Raw genomic sequence first — 16674 nt, 5'->3', positions numbered from 1 at the left:
ATTGTTAAATTAGTAGAACATAATATACATGACGAGTGTTACCATACTTACGATGATCTTTTTAGCAAAATCTTTACATTGTAATAATTAAATTCTAAATAAAGCAATCTATCTATATATGTAGTAAACAAAGGGCACTCAAACTATATTTTGACACGTGTTGTTTAATTTTATGGTTTAAAATATTCATGTGGTACTTTCAACCCCTAAATATAAATTAAATCAAAGATTATATGATTATATAATAAAATAATATAAATATTTTCCAAATACCATAATATACCTCCTTTTTTAATATGATAATGCATATGAAATATGTGACAGATATATCTTGGGTTATACTTCCTTATAATATCATACATGAAATTATTTTTATAATATTTGATATGATCTTGAGATTCTTGACATCTTTTTATTTCAATAAATTAAAATTATGATCGATTCTTTTTGACAAAAAAGCTTTTAAAAGGTTTTTTCGCAAAATTTCACAACACCGTTAGTCATTAAGGCTAATAAGACCACGTGGCAACATATAATTGGTTTCCTTTTACATTATTTAATTTTAAAATAATTATTTAATTAATTATCAAAATATTTTTTTAAAAAAAAACAAAACATAAACCCGCCACCCATCACGTCCACCTAGCCAACCACCAACCAGAATCCGGCTAGCCAGCCAGAGCGGAAACCGACTAGCTAGTCGCCGCGAAATCCGACCTGCCAGCTGACGTGGATTCCGACCCAGCCAACCACCACCATCTTAAAACCCTTTATCTCATTTGAAAACTCTCGCTCCCCACCCACCGACGCCCAAATTATCGACGCCTAAATTCCTTCCCCGTGTCGGCGAACCCAAATCGACGGCGCCCGAACCCCTCCCTCAACCCATCGACATTTGGATGGGGGAGGGGTTTTTAGGTGGGGCAAATTTACGGGTTTTGGGTTGGTTGGAGGGAAAATTTGTGGTGGAGTATGGGTGGTTTAAAGAAGGGAGGGCAACCACGAAGCGAGTCGGGGCTGTGGTAAGGGACGGTGCCGACGCGGTGGAGGGGCTAGTTAGGCTGGAGCAGTGTGGGGCTAAGAAGGGGTGGTCAGTTTTTTTTTCTTTTAATTATTTTTTTAATTAATTAAATAAGATCTAATAAGAAGACTCCACGTGGCACCGTTAACTTCTATAGCCAACGGAGTTAACGAAAATGGCATTTGGTGACATTTTCCTAAAACTTATGATTATATGGTGAATTTGAAAAATGTTGGTGGTATATGGTGAATTAAGTTAAAACTCAGTGGTATTTCGTGAAAAATCCGCAATAATAACACATGTTATACAAGGAATGCTCTTGTTTTGGATTAAGAAAGAGCGAGCCTCATGCCACCTTGTTCCAGACTCTTTATCTGGATTATGAAAGAGCCTTCTTGCTCTATTTTTAGCGGTTGAGCCCTTCTTGAGGTTCATTTTTCTAATCTTCAGGGGTAGTTCTAGCTTGTATACCAAATGAGTGTGCATCTTTGTATGTACCAGTCATAAAGTATTGCCCATAAAGAATAATCTTTATGTAACAAATTTAATTATGCCCGTTACAAATAAGGCATTACAAATGATGTTTATTCTACTAGTGTACCATTAAACCTTTTAATGTTACTATTTATCTATAAAGTGATACTTTATACATATGTTGCTTATATATATTCGTTGTCATCCTATTTATTGCAAAATACATATAAAGGGTCTATGCGTCAAGAGTTATTCCTTGTCTAGCTACTTATTTAAACCATAAGAGGAGTTTCAAATGGCTAACGGTGAGTCACAAATGATATGTCTCACAAGGGTAAAATAATGCTTCCTCTGTTTTATTTAGTTGACACCATTTGACTTTTACACTATTCACAAACTACACTTGACTAGCTTTTGTGATTTATACCTACGATAAAACATTGTCAAGTGAGATCTTGTTTGAATCGTCTCAAAATGTATATTTTATTAATATCCACTTTTTACAATTTTACAATGTCGAAAAATATTAATCGTTAAAATAGTACGTTGGCAAGCGTGATAAGAGAGTAGTGTCTACGAAAAAGAAAATGGAGGTAGTATGCCCCACACCTGTACCTTTTCTCTCTTCCTTTCTTAAGTTGATCTATAAGAAATTTTAAACCATTAATTATAAGGGTCTGTTCTCTTCAGCTTAATTTCAGTTCAGCTTAGTTCAGTTCAGTTCAGCTCCAATCAGTTCAGTTCAGTTCAGCTCTTAATTTCCTTCTCTCATAAACAATTCATTTTAGTTCAGTTCAATTCAGCTCATTTCAGTAAACCAGAACAAGCCTTAATTAAGTTGAACTATAAGAGATTTTAAACTATTATGGCACTTCAATTCCTTTTTACTGAATAATAATAATAATAATAATAATAATAATAATAATAATAATAATAATCTGACTTTGTTCCTAGACGGGTAGTGGCTGATGCGGCCAATCGAAAGCGGGTCAAGTACGAATCAAGTTGTCGAGCAATTGGATATGGCTTCCTACCTTCCTCTTTCTCTTCTCTTGGAGAGCTAGAAAAGGAGGCTGTTGCATTGTTGAAGCGGATCTAGAAGTTCTCGAAGGCTCAAGACATTGGAGCACGTGCTGCAGCTCATATCTTCAATAGGATAGGATTTGCTCGGTTTCCTACTAATTTTTTTGTAGGTTGTATGACTTTATCTATTTTTTGAGATATAATAATAATAATAATAATAATAATAATAATAATAATAATATGAAACTTTATATCAATACCTATATCTTACAATATATTGTTAATCCAAAGCTATAGTCAATGTTAAAATATAAATAGTGAAAAAAAAATTTATTCTTGGAGTCTGGGACGGAGGGGGTAATAGAGAATCAATAATATTGATTTCAATTCAACATATATAGTTCAATAAAATAATTTCAGTTTAGTAACATTAATTTCAATTCAATAAAATTAATTAAAATTCAGCAAAAATAATTTCAATTCAAAAAAATTAATTTATATCCAACAAAAATAATTTCAATTCAATAAAATGCAAGTCTTGTATGGACCTGGTCTAAAATAAATTATTGTAGACCCAATATTTGACGCTGTCAAATAATATAGTCACATTCTGGATGATAAAATCACTTTTTTAGATAATATAATTATCCTGTTGCGAGTCATATTTTGAACTCATATTTTAAACAATTTAATTTGATAATATAATTATCTTTTGGATGATATAATTATCTTTCGAATAATATAATTATGTTTGATACTTTTTGTAATGATAAATTCACTATTTGAACATAATCAGTCTGTAGATGATATTATCACTTTTCAAATGATATAATCATATTTCGATGATATAATTACATTTCAAATGACTAGATGGTTGGTGCACAATTAATTTTATCAATTGTTGCATCGGGTCTAATCTAAAATTTTTATCAATAAAAATAATTTTCAATTTATTTATTATTTATTATTTTTTTTTTTTTGATGAGAAGAAAATGATTTCATTAATGAAAGATAGCCAAACGACACTTACAAACAATTCCGAGGAAATCTAAAATGCCAATATAAATACAATTCACCTTAGAACTAGTTACATCGGAGATTTGATCAACGATCACCTTTATAAAAATCTTCATCCGAAGCAATACAATCTGTGAGTTATCACTAATTTGGCTTGAGATCCACGGATGAATAGTTGTTTGGGTGAAAAAACTCATATGGCCTTCTAGATACTTTTGGAGATTGTGAAACCCTGAATCTTCAATCTTTCGCAGACGAACAAACAAATAAATTAAACCTAATAGAATACACACCACCATAAGATGTGATCCTTTATTGAAAGCAATTAAAAAGTTTTTCGGGGCTTACCACCAGTAAAAACACCGGTGGAAGCCCCTTACAAAAATTTACAATTAAGACAAGAAGAAAAGAGATGGAAGAGAAAGAGAGAGAAAGAGAAGATTGAAGGAAAACTTTCAAAAAAAAAATGAAGAAAATCTAGTAATGGAAGCTAGAAAACTCTCTCAAGAGAGGGAACAAAAAACCTTCCTAAGGAAAAAACCTAGAAGGAATTGAGACTCTGATAAAAATAATTTTCAATTTAAAAAATAAGGTGGAGTAAACAATTGTTGCGGTCAACCACCACTAAAGGTCCGAAGCACGTAGACCACTGTTGACTTGTGTAGTGGATAGTACTGTCAAACGATTTGACAGTTCGGGTTCGGTTCGGTATTAAATCGGGTCAGTTTGAAATCAGTTTAAGTGTCTCACGGGTCGGTTTCAGTTCGGTTTAAATAGTTATCAGTTCAATTTGGTTTCGGTTTATTCTTGAGCGGTTTTAATTCGGTTCGGGTTGTAAACAGTCCGAGTAGTAAACGATTCGGTGCGGATGGGTCACGGTTTGTTAACGGTTCGGTGTAAATGGTTTTTATCCCGGTTCAAACAGTTTCGGGTTGGAAACGGTTTCGGGTTAGAAACAGTTCGGTTTTTTTTTCGGTTCAGTTTATAACTAGTTCGGTTCTTTTTCGGTTCAATTTATAACTAGTTCGGTTCTTTTTCGATTCAATTTAATAACTGGTTTGGTTCTTCTACGGTTTAACGTTGTTCGGATCAGTTCCATTTCGAGTTTACTAAATTACGGTTCGAGTCGGTTTTCGGTTTCAAAAAATCGATTTTTTATCGAGTCGTTTGGATTCAGGCAGTTAAATGGTTTTGGATTGAAATTTGATAGTACTTGCTAACCTTTTGTTGGTTAACAAATTTTATATTTAGTCGAGACTTCATCATTTCATAAATAGGCATCAAATTATATACAAATTCTCATTGATTTTATAAATACATATTATGTTCTGTTTCAAGTTTAGCCATACCAATCTTACTAGTTTGTAGCCGATTCGTTTATAAGCTGTCCGGTTCATAAAACGATTCGGTTTGCAAGCGGTTCGGTTAATAAACGGTTCGGTTTATATACAGTTTGGTGCAAACGGGTCGCGGATTGTTAACGGTTCGGTGTAAACGGTTTTTATCCCGGTTCAAACGGTTTCGGGTAGAAAGCGGTTTCGGGTTAGAAACAGTTCGGTTCTTTTTCGGTTCGGTTTGATTTTAGTTCGGTTTAGAAGTGGTTCGGTTCATTAACGGGTTCGGTTCTTATACGGTGTAACGTTATTCGGATCGGTTCGATTTCGGGTTTATTCACGTACGGTTCGGGTTGATTTTCGGTTTAAAAAAAAACAGTTTTTAATCAGTTCGGTTCTCATTTGGGTCGATTTATTTCGGGCAGCTAAACGGTTTCGGTTTGAAATTCGACAGCACTAGTAGTGGACGATTATTCATATAATCTAGAACTTTTTTTATTAACTCCAACAACTTGTCCATTTCCTTAACGCAAAATTCCTTCAATTCAATCATATTCTTCTTATTTCGAAGCTACAGATTATTTCCCAGGTACGCTGATGATCACAACCCCAGTTCAATAATCTTTACATTTTTTTGTTTTGGGTATTTCATGATTATTATTCTCTTATTTAGGTGTTTTGTTTTCTGGGTATGTTCTAAGTTTGTGGTGTCCTGCAATTCATTTCATTTTTCGGATGTTATTTTAATTTTTATCTTACAAGGTTGCGATTATTTCATTATTAAGATTACTGGGTACTTGTTATTGGTTCTATTTTTTTTTTTTACTTGAATTTTGATTTTGTTGGGTTACTATTTGATTAATTTGTTTCTCTTTGATGGTAATTTTAAGAGTACTGAATTGAATTAGATTAAATTATGTTGTTTCTAGGTTATGATCGTAATAAAATTTTGCTAAAGCTATGTTATGAGGCGAAAATTTTGCAAATTTTGGGGTAAATCTTGAAATTCAAGTGATTGAGATCATCCATAGAATGAGGGACAAAGATGAAGAGGGGATATGAAAAACGAGGAAGAGGGTTATGGTATTAGATGAGATAGGGCAGAATTCACGGCAGAAGGAGACGAATAAGTGTAGATGAGAGAGAGGAGAGTTGCTAGGGGAGGAGACTTTAGGGAATAGGGGTGGATGAACTTAGAATAGATGTTGAAGGGCTTCACCAGTAAAGGGGAATTGGAGTGGAAAATTTGAATATAAGTTAATTAAAAAAAGAGTTAAATTTCGATGCCACGGAGCATTGTTGTCTCATTGTAATGGCTAGTGTAGAGGCGAAAGAGTTGATTGTTTTACCGTAGTTCGATTTTCAGGGGGTTGTATAGACTATAGAGTGTACCAAAAAAGGGAAGTCCTACTTGAAAAGTAAAAACTGTGGGAACAATATGTAGAAGATCTTTTATTTTATTTTATTTTATTTTATTTTATTTTTTTTTGGGGGGGGGGGGGGGGGGATGTTGGGGGGTGTGGGTGGGGATGATGGGTGACTGATGTGTTCAATCTGTTCACGAGGAAACTTTTTTTGATTTCGTGTTGGCTGTTTAAATGAATTAGTGTAGTTTCCAGGAGATATAATATGATGCTTCTATTTTTTGATTCTAACTCAGAAGAGCTTCTAAGTTGTAATACTAAAACATGCAGTGTCATCGTCCATTATATTGCTATATCATATCTTGCAATTTGAAACTTGATCACAAATACTTCGTAGCTTTCTTATGTGACATGTAAAGATGAATTTATTTATGAACTTTGTTGTTACTGACTAGATAGAAGGTGGCGGCATATGGACTCAATTCTGACAGAAGTTTTTAATTACTTAAATTTTTGGGAGGTATTAAGTTGACTAAGAGCATTGCAATTAATTTCATTGCCATTCTATTTTTGCAGTTTGTTCACAGCCCATATGGGTGAAAATGCTGCAAATGGATTTGAATCACCCCGGCCGCGGTCTAACCTCTTGAGGGATCAAGTCCAGTTAGTGAAGAGAAAGGACTCTGATCGCTATGAGATTGTCTCAATTGACGCCCATTTAAAATTTGAGAAGGGATTTTTTGTCGTGATCCGTGCTTGTCAGTTGTTAGCCCAGAATAATGAAGGAATAATATTAGTTGGAGTTGCTGGTCCTTCAGGTGCAGGGAAGACTGTGTTCACTGAAAAGATGCTCAACTTTATGCCTAGTATTGCTGTTATATCAATGGACAACTATAATGACTCCAGCCGAATCATTGATGGGAATTTTGATGGTCGGGCCTCAAATCTATCCTCTCTTCATCTATTTTTACGCACTCCATGTTGGCTAATAAAATAATTTTCATGTGCATTGTTTTATTCTACTCGAGAGCAAGGATTTATTAAAACTATATACACAATGCATATTGCTGACACGTTTAGAGTATTAAACTTGGCTTCTTTTGGAGATTTTCACTGCTTTTGAAATGCTATACTTTCATGCCATGCGTATATATCTGCGTCGAGCATCTATGGGGAACAAAATGAAATTCTAGTGAACAAAAAGTTTCAGTATGGCTCTTGCATTTATCATCCATTTTTTGATTTCTCATCACAAATTTCATACCTTTTAACCCTATGCATAATTATCTTGGACCTTGGTGCACAAATAGGTCTTGTGGACTTGCATGCTTATTATCAAGATGAAGCTTTAATTTCTCAATAGTCAATTTGCTGTGTGTGTGTACGAAGTAAAATTAAAAGTTATTCCTATGGTAACGCTCTGGAATATTTTGTGTTATTTGTTAAAGTTGAAAAAGAGGGGGGGGGGGGGGGGGGGGTGGTAGGAGAGTATTTCTTTTGCTACACTTGTTTCCCTGGCTGTGGGTATTTTGTGATAAAATTTCATCTTTCGTAAATCTTGATACTTCTCACTTATACATATGAAATCTGGTGCTAACAATATATCTATCCTGAACCAGATCCACGGTTGACAGATTATGACACACTGCTTCAAAATATACAAGATCTGAGAGCAGGACAGCCTATTGAGGTTCCAATATATGATTTCAAGTCTAGCTCTCGCACGGGCTACAGGTTGGCATCTTGTTATTTTCTTCTCTGCTAACTTTTCTACTATATAGCCAACTTCCATTTGATTAGATTGAAAGTTGAAAGATGAGGAAGCCTGTCACATATATTTCCCATAGCTGCTGTATTCTACAACAGATATGCATGGTCCTTCTTTGTGTTAACATTAAAGCTCTGCAGCTAAGAAAATGTTCAAATTTTGCATACACAAAGTTAAGAGCAATAGTAACCATATGTCATGTGCAATTATTGGGCCATTGGCTGTGACGCATCAGTTTCTTGGCTCACTGAACTGACATTTTTCAAGGAGCTATTCTGCATCAAACTTATACAGATCTTTGTTGTGTCAATTATGACCTTTTTGGGGGACACAACAATACGCTTCTGCTTTAGGGCATTGCACAATATTCCTTGCAAACTGCATGAAAAGTCTTGGGAGGTTTAGATGTATGAAATATTTTGGGGTAAATATGTGTATGGAACATAAAATATTTGTACACTTGCTTAACTTTCTTCAAAAGACTGATGGAAAAGAATTTTTCTTAAAATTGTAGAAGATAGGAAAGATTGAAAGAACACAATGTTTTTTTGATGTAACCTGGCACCAAAAGAGTTATTCGATATCCTGACTTCGCATTCTCTCTAGCCTGGGAATACCTCAATAAAATCTAAGTGCTCCTAATAAGCCTTTTCAGAATAGAGATAGATGTTTAGTTTGATTCTGTAGCACTATGTAAGGTGCTGAGACAAATGTATCCCCTCATTCTTATCTCAATTATCCATTCCTATGTTTGTATGGTTTGTGAGAGTGAGTTGTGTGCTACCTCTATAATTATAACTTAAGAGATCACCTTTATCCTGTGGATCAATATGCTGAGCATCTATTATACTGGTGGTATCTTTGCAAACTTAATTACTTAAAAATATCACTGAGAAAACTGTAGGGCCTATGTAGGCATTTCTCTGTAAGCACTGTCACACGTCTAGAGGTATTTTCAAAGCTCTGTTTCTGTTCCAGTTTTAATTTTTGCAAAGCTCATTTTGACATCTTCCTTTATCTTATCTTATAATAATTAAAACTTTAAATCTAACAAAGTGAAGTACTGCATGATTCAGATTTTGGCTTCATTCCTTCTCTTACTTTGGCTTATTATTTCTGGGATTTGTATAGTGAAAACTGTCAAATCATAATTTTTGGCAACTTGTACTGATTTGATTTGTCATGATTTATAAATTACTTTTTCTTCTTGGTCTCTTTGCTTAACATTTCGTCATTTTGCAGAACAGTTGAAGTACCCAGCTCTCGTATAGTAATCATCGAGGGTATTTATGCATTAAGTGAGAAGTTGAGGCCTTTCCTGGATCTTCGTGTGTCTATTACTGGCGGAGTACATTTTGACTTAGTGAAACGTGTTTTACGGGACATCCAGCGTGCTGGGCAGGATCCTGAAGAAATAATTCATCAGATCTCTGAAACAGTTTGTTATTGTTCCTTTTGTTTGATATTAAAGTTTTGTGTAATACTACATATTTGTTTTGAAACATATTTATGTACTGTGAATGTTGATCGTGGTTCACTATGGCAGGTGTATCCTATGTATAAGGCGTTTATTGAGCCCGATCTTCGAACAGCTCATATCAAGATTGTGAACAAATTTAATCCTTTTACTGGCTTTCAGAACCCCACATATATTTTGAAGGTTGACTGCTCGTTGTTCGCTTCTGTTTTGGTCCAGTTACCATGTTGATTATTTTCAAATACATTACATTGATGTTTCATCTTTATCTTTAGTACTGAGAGATTTCTCTTGTTGTAGTCAACAAAGATTGTGGAGGAAGAGCAAATCAAATCAGTGATGTCAGAGGAACACAAAGAAACTAAGGAGGAAACGTATGATATTTACCTTCTACCACCCGGTGAAGATCCTGAAGCTTGCCAGTCGTACCTGAGAATGAGGAACAGGGATGGAAAATACAATCTCATGTTTGAGGTTTTGGGCCTTCTTTTACTCACTTTCTTGTCCCTTGACTGCAGTTAAATTCATTTCAGATGCATTTTCTCTGTATGTCTCCTGAGAGCCCTGACTGTGCTGTGAGTTTAAGCCTTACTATGACAAATCTAACAAAAAATCATAGTTAAGTAAAAATTGGTCGCGCGCGCGCGTGTGTGTTTGGTCATGTGTGTGTGTGTTTGTGTGCGCGTGTGCGTGCGTGTGTGCGTGTGTGTGTGTGTGGGGTTAATCGGTTAATCTTTACTACTCTTAACCCAAAACCATGAAATAAAGAACCAAAAGTGACCTTCACTTGAGAATTAGATGCGCACCATAAACAACGGCTGTGTGTGTGTGTGTGTGTTTTGTTAATCTTTACTACTATTACCCAAAACCAGTTATCCCAGTCGAGTTGATCTTTGCATTCTAAGGCCCATGTTCTGGAATTTTCTCCTGTGATGAAGCTAGTTGCCATAACTTGTAGTTTCTATAACAACACAAAGAAGTAAAGAACCAAAAGTGACCTTTTATTTTCTGGGCCACTTCAGAATTCAATGTGCACCATAAACAATGGCTAGGAGTAGATTCTTAGAAGCAATTAGGATATGATTTGTACAACCTTACATGTTAATATAATTAATGATTATAATACTTGCTGGTAGATAACTATGACTATACCTATTTATATCTGTTATGGGAATTTTTGTAGTGTAGGAGGTTTGCATGTGAAGATGAGCCTCTTGTTCAAGTAGTTCTACTTGCTGATTTCAGGAGTGGGTTACGGACACACCCTTCATAATATCGCCAAGAATCAGTTTTGAAGTCAGTGTCCGTCTTCTTGGTGGTTTGATGGCTTTGGGTTATACTATTGCTGCTATCCTGAAAAGAAGAAGCCATGTTTTCTCTGATGATAAGGTTATTGTGAAAATTGATTGGCTAGAACAGCTAAACCGCAAGTACATCCAGGTATTACCATTTTAGCTATCTTTCATTTGCTACAATTTTAATGCTCATGTGTATGGATATAATATTTAAATCATCCTACTGCTGCATAATAAAGGATTTAGCATGATCATACAAAAATACCTAATAACAGTATAATTATGTGTATCGACTATCTAGAGAGATCCAATTGCAATGTCTTAGTCCCTTCATCACATACTATTTATTGCCGTCCAACGTTATAAGTTCTAATCAGTTAAAATTTTCTCTCTACTTTAAATAGAACTTGCCCCATTTTGGTGCCATCTCCTTCTGTTAACTTAAATATAGGATGTCTTGTCTACAAAAAAAAAAAAAAAAAAAAAAAAAAAAAAGAGGAACCCCCCCCCCCCCCCCCTCTCTTAATATAGGATGGAGGGAGTGATAATATTTTAGGGGGACATATCATATTAATATGTGAACTCGTAAGTAGACTTTCTTGCAAGCTATATCCTCTTTTGCTTCCATTTTTCTGCTGTGTACTTTCAGTTATTAATGGATGACTGGCCTGCTAATCAATTTCATAATTAGAAGTCAAAAACTTTTGATATTACAATGTGATGTTATCTTTAGTTACTTGACCCGAGTGGTAAAATGTCGTGAGACAAAGATCCATGCACAATGCACATGTGCCTTTTAGTTGATTTGGGGGCTTCTAGTTGTGTTTTCAGAACTTGGATTTTTTTTGAAGGTTCAAGGAAAAGATCGTTCGTATATTAAGTTTGTAGCGGAGCAGCTGGGTTTGGATGGTTCATATGTCTCGCGTACTTACATTGAACAAATCCAGCTGGAGAAACTTGTAAATGATGTCATGGTATTACTTCTTATAACTTCGTATTTTTTATTGCTTGAATTTGTATTTCTCTACTTAACACAACCAATTATCTACAGGCTTTGCCAGATGATTTGAAGACAAGGCTCAGCATAGACGATGAAGTAGCTTCCAGTCCTAAAGAGGCACTTTCTCGAGCTTCTGCAGACTGGAAGGTCAAATATCTGAACGAATCTAATATTCCATCCCATCACAAGTCAAGGTTCTATGACATCTGTCTTTTCATTTTCTTTGTTTTTATTTGTTTTTGGGGCTTATGGGAAACATCTCTTGTTATAATTTGACAGGAATGTTTCACGTTCATTTTCAACACACCGAGAGAAGCATTTGTCCAAAATGACAAGGCTCAATGTGGCTGAAAGAAGTTTTAATGGAAATGTCCCCCAGTCACCTGCTGGCGTTGCAAACCAAGTTAGTATAACTAATAACTTTAATGCACTATATATCATAAAGTAATGTCTTTGACTAGTTGTTTAAATTACAGATATATGATGGAGGAACGAAAAGAAAGCTTACAGATTTGTTTGCTTATTTTTCCACTTTACCTTTAGGCTTGTGCTTTAATGAACTTATCATCATTGAGATTAATCATTAATATCATAAGAACTGTCTGATTGTGTGTTTTCTATGCTTTTACAATTGCTAAAGACTTAAGTCATTACATTAATTCCATGAGCTTATGGATTGTTTCCAATCAGGGAGCTGTGACTCATCTCTCAGAGCAGATATCCACGCTGAATGAGAGAATGGATGAGCTAAAATCTAGTATTGAAGCACTGAACACAAATTTTTCCCTTGGGAAGGTATCTGCTAGTCAACAAAACTTGGCTCTACAGTCTGAAGCCTGTAACGGCTCTACACCTCAACTTCTTATGGCTGGTGGATTAAGCAATGGTCCAATGACTGGTGGACCATTACCTCATTCCTCATCTTCTTCCCAATTGGCCAAGGATTCTCAAGTTATTGAAGAGGTATTGCATTTGATTTTTTTACCCTCTTATAATCTCAGTATTTTCATTGAAGTTACTTGCTCTCTTGTGTTATAAGTCCCTCCGTCTGCTAAAGAGTCATGGTTAATCCACTTGTAATTAAGGTTTGATGTATACTTTACATTGTTCAAGCCACCAGAATTTAAGAAATTGTCTTTTTTAGAGCTTGCTCAAATCTGAAGGCACAGATGTTTATTATTGGTGAAATTCTTCAATGAAGTATCCTGGCAGCCTCTGCACTATGAAATGTTATTTCTGGAAAAATATTGTGAGTTAATAACTCCTATATATTACTAAGCCACCTACATTTTTCAATTGCTTCTGGATAGGTGCCAACAGTCCTTGCACAACACGTTTGGTGTCTTGCTATCTTTGTCAAAAGCAACCCATTCTAAGGCAGGGGATTTTGCAAAGAGCTCAAGACACGAGGGAGGATATAATTTGGAAAGAAATAGCATAATTAATTATCATTTCAGCAATGACGTGTAGTGTTAGTAACTATTATATGTTGGGCGATGGGGTTTTAAGATTGTAATTATAGTAAGTTAGTGGTGGGAAAGTGCAAGGTTTTCTGGTTCTCATGCCTCAGCTATATATCTTTAGAGCATGTCATGAGAACTCATTGAACACATTAGACTTTTCTTAAATTCAGAGCCGTTGCAAAGTTTTTGGGTTGAAATAAACCATTATCATTAATGGCATTGAGGTATAGTGGACATTTTAGACAATCAGTTTTAGACTGACTGACAATAGAATACCAGATTTTCACATTGTAATGGAGTTTAGTAATGGCTTCCATTGTGATTCACCTTGAAGTATCTGCATCATATTATGACTTGGTAGCTTAATTTGTTTCCAGTCCTCTGCCATAAGAGCCCCCAGAATCTTTTTTGATGTAATTTTCTTTTTTAATGCTTTCTTTTTAACAGGTGATGCTTGTGTCAAGAGGGCAACGCCAAATTATGCATCAGTTAGATACTCTGAGCAGCCTTCTTCACGAGTATTTTGGAGAGAAATCCCGCCATGACAGAACAGACAGAACAGGCAGCACATTTGATTCTGTGTCAATTGCCATCCCTGTTGTCGCGACTGTAGCTCTTGGAAGTTTAGGAGTTCTTTTGTTCAGAAGCCTTCCCTCTCTAAAGTAGGTCTCTTAGTTCTCTAATCGTGAAATTTCAAATTTATTAGTTCAAAAAACTGCTGGATAAAGTTACAGATGTGACGAAACTACTGTTTAGTTTCTGAGAGATTGGTCTGTAATTACACAAATATAGCTTTTGTACAGGTATATAGGATTCTGCTGTGATGTCTGCAATGCCCAAAGTTAAACGTAAATAGAATCAATTGCTAACAATATATATATATAAAAAGCATGAAGATCGTATTGGTTATGTAACTTAATATGCGAAGATATGAAGTTAATTGTATATTTTACACCCATGATTACAGTGCTCACTGTGCTAATTTCCATAATTTGATATCATGTACTTATTTTTGTAGCTTGGGCTCATTTGAGGAGGGAGATAAGGAAAATTTCTCAAATGAATCCTATGATATATTGATATTTGATCCTTTGAGTTCAAGGATACAAAGTGAGAGCGATGTCACTGCATCACTTCAACCTCATATACTACCTCCGATTTTTTTTAGTTGCAACTTTGAAATATTTTCTCTCTTTCAAATAATACCCCAAAGTTGCAACTAAAAAAAATTGGTGGTAGTATTTACTTTCACAATCTTCACATGTTTCTGGTAATCTTGTATTGATCCTAGGAAGATATTGCCTTTTTTCTTTATTGTTATTATTTTTTTATTATCCCTCCTACATTTCTTTTTTTTTTTTTTTTTTTTTTTTACTAGTAGTAAAAGATAAATAAAAATTCTTAGGTGGACCTAGTTCACAATAAATTTATTGTGGACCTTATGGTCTCACGTGCAAATGTTAGAACCAAATAGCCCACGCAAGTTTACCCAGTCCAATTCTAACAAAACCCCTACTGATACCCAGCTTTCCCTCATTTAAAAAAAAATAAAAATAAAAATAAAAAACTATACACACTCTCTCTCCTCTACGAAAACATCGACGAAATCACGATGCAAAATTCATCAATTGAAGAACGAAATTCTCATGCAATTGATCCAACAAATCAATTTATGAATCAGAATCAAGCACAAATAGCAATGAAGGTATCAATTATTATTCTTTATTTTGATTTAATTTTGAAAAATGGATTATGTTGATTTTGTTTTATTCATCATATTTCTGGATATGTGCAAATTCCAATTCAAGATCTCGAAGAAGAAGGAACGAAAAACATAAGGAGATGAACAACACAAGGGTAACAGTAATCTTCAATTGAGTGATATTTCTACTGTAGTTGATGGTAATTGCTTCTCCATTGCATTTTGTTAGTTCAATTTGATTCAGGAAGACGACCTTTAACATATTGTTTTGTGATTTTGTGACAAGCAGAGAATAATGGCTTCTCAAAGTCACGTAGGATTTGGAGAATCATATAGTTGAAAACTTTTCAAAACTATTCAGCCTATTAGCTCAATTGGTAGTGCAGTGTGTATTTTCATTGGCACAAAAGATGTAGGTTCGAATCCTACATAGGCTAACATATAGACATAGAGTGACCCCTTTTTAGCAAATAGTTAGCGTTGTTCACTGTTTATTTTCACATATTGTGACTTCTATATATGTATACTTACCTTTTCTTACACATAGTGACTCCTTTTTTTTACATATAGTGACCTCTATAGACATAGGCTGAGTGGCTGACTGCAGGCCTGCTTTGGGCAGCTTGGAGATGTCGCAACATGGTTATTTTTGAAGGTAAACAACCATGTGATGTGCTGGTTGCTGCATGCTTCACTAAGTATGTTGAAGAGTATTGTAAGTACTCAAAATGTGTTGCTGGGGGTGCTATATATGGCTGGTCTGAACGTTATCCCTGTTGCTGCATCATGGTCCTGCCCACCCCAAAATTATATTAAACTGAACGTTAATGCCCATTTACCATGTGCAGGATGGGCGGGGACCCTTAGCTTCATTAAATTACCATATCAAAGTTACCCTTTTTAATACATAGTGACCTTTTTTTGTCATATAAATACCTTTTTGGCATATAAGTATTTACGCACTTTGATGCTAACAAGCTACTACATACAATGACCAAAACACAACTCATGAATGATAGCAACACACAATTGTTGTAGGCTATGTGGGACTTGAACCCACACCATGTACATTGCTCTACCCTTTGAGCTAATAGCCTATATATATTAATATATATATGGACAATCCTTCTATCTGTCCCTCAGTTTGCTTAAACCAAATATTGAAATAAATTAAAAGAACATCTTGTTGACGATAACATAAATAGGAATGGCCACGAGTCTGTGACACCCTTAAAACAATCAAAGTATCTTAGGCATGAACAACATTGATTAGGAACATACTTTAACTTGAAAGTATTAACTAGATAACTCTAGCTAACATGTTCAAACCTAAACCCAATAGAAGTTCTAGTTATTAGAACAAAGGAGTATATAGACCTCACCCTATTATTTGCACAGTGGTCATCTTATATGCATCGTGACCCTTAAATAAACTAAACAACCTTATTCCTATACATAGTAACTCTTTTTGGAATCATAGTTGCTCTATTATAACTAAGGAGTAAATAAACACCGATTAAAAAGAGTTGCTACATCTCACAAAATTAGGAACATAATAACATATAGTGATCCTTTTATTCACATATTGAGACTTAAAAAAAAACTAAACTCCCTTTTTGAAAATAATAACCTTTTTTAAATTCATAATTACTCTATTTATCTATAGTGATGATCTGACTAAAAAGAGACACTATAATCAATATTTGCATATTCTACTTTGCACTTCCTTAATGTTA

General features: G+C 34.7%; 1 protein-coding gene across 2 annotated transcripts; it reads left to right on the top strand.

The window, feature by feature from the left end:
* The first annotated feature begins 5357 nt into the window (after positions 1-5357).
* On the top strand, positions 5358-14188 carry LOC145582950 (inorganic pyrophosphatase TTM1-like). Of its 2 annotated transcripts, none has more exons than XM_081640019.1 (12): positions 5358-5458; positions 6810-7165; positions 7853-7967; positions 9244-9439; positions 9548-9661; positions 9779-9952; positions 10724-10918; positions 11625-11747; positions 11825-11967; positions 12053-12176; positions 12464-12736; positions 13684-14188. In XM_081640019.1, the coding sequence occupies exons 2-12, from the start codon at positions 6826-6828 to the stop codon at positions 13900-13902; spliced, it is 2016 nt and encodes a 671-aa protein (XP_081496145.1). In that variant the 5' UTR covers positions 5358-5458; positions 6810-6825; the 3' UTR covers positions 13903-14188. The 2 variants fall into 2 exon arrangements, with proteins under 2 accessions (XP_081496145.1, XP_081496146.1); XM_081640020.1 differs by lacking the exon at positions 5358-5458 and adding an exon at positions 5482-5558.
* Positions 14189-16674: the final 2486 nt, after the last annotated feature.

The sequence above is a fragment of the Chenopodium album genome, chromosome 15, assembly GCF_948465745.1.
Source record: "Chenopodium album chromosome 15, dcCheAlbu1.1, whole genome shotgun sequence".
Taxonomy (NCBI): domain Eukaryota; kingdom Viridiplantae; phylum Streptophyta; class Magnoliopsida; order Caryophyllales; family Amaranthaceae; genus Chenopodium; species Chenopodium album.
The sequence above is the reverse complement of the archived record's forward strand: the minus strand, read 5'-3'. Positions and strand labels throughout refer to the sequence as shown.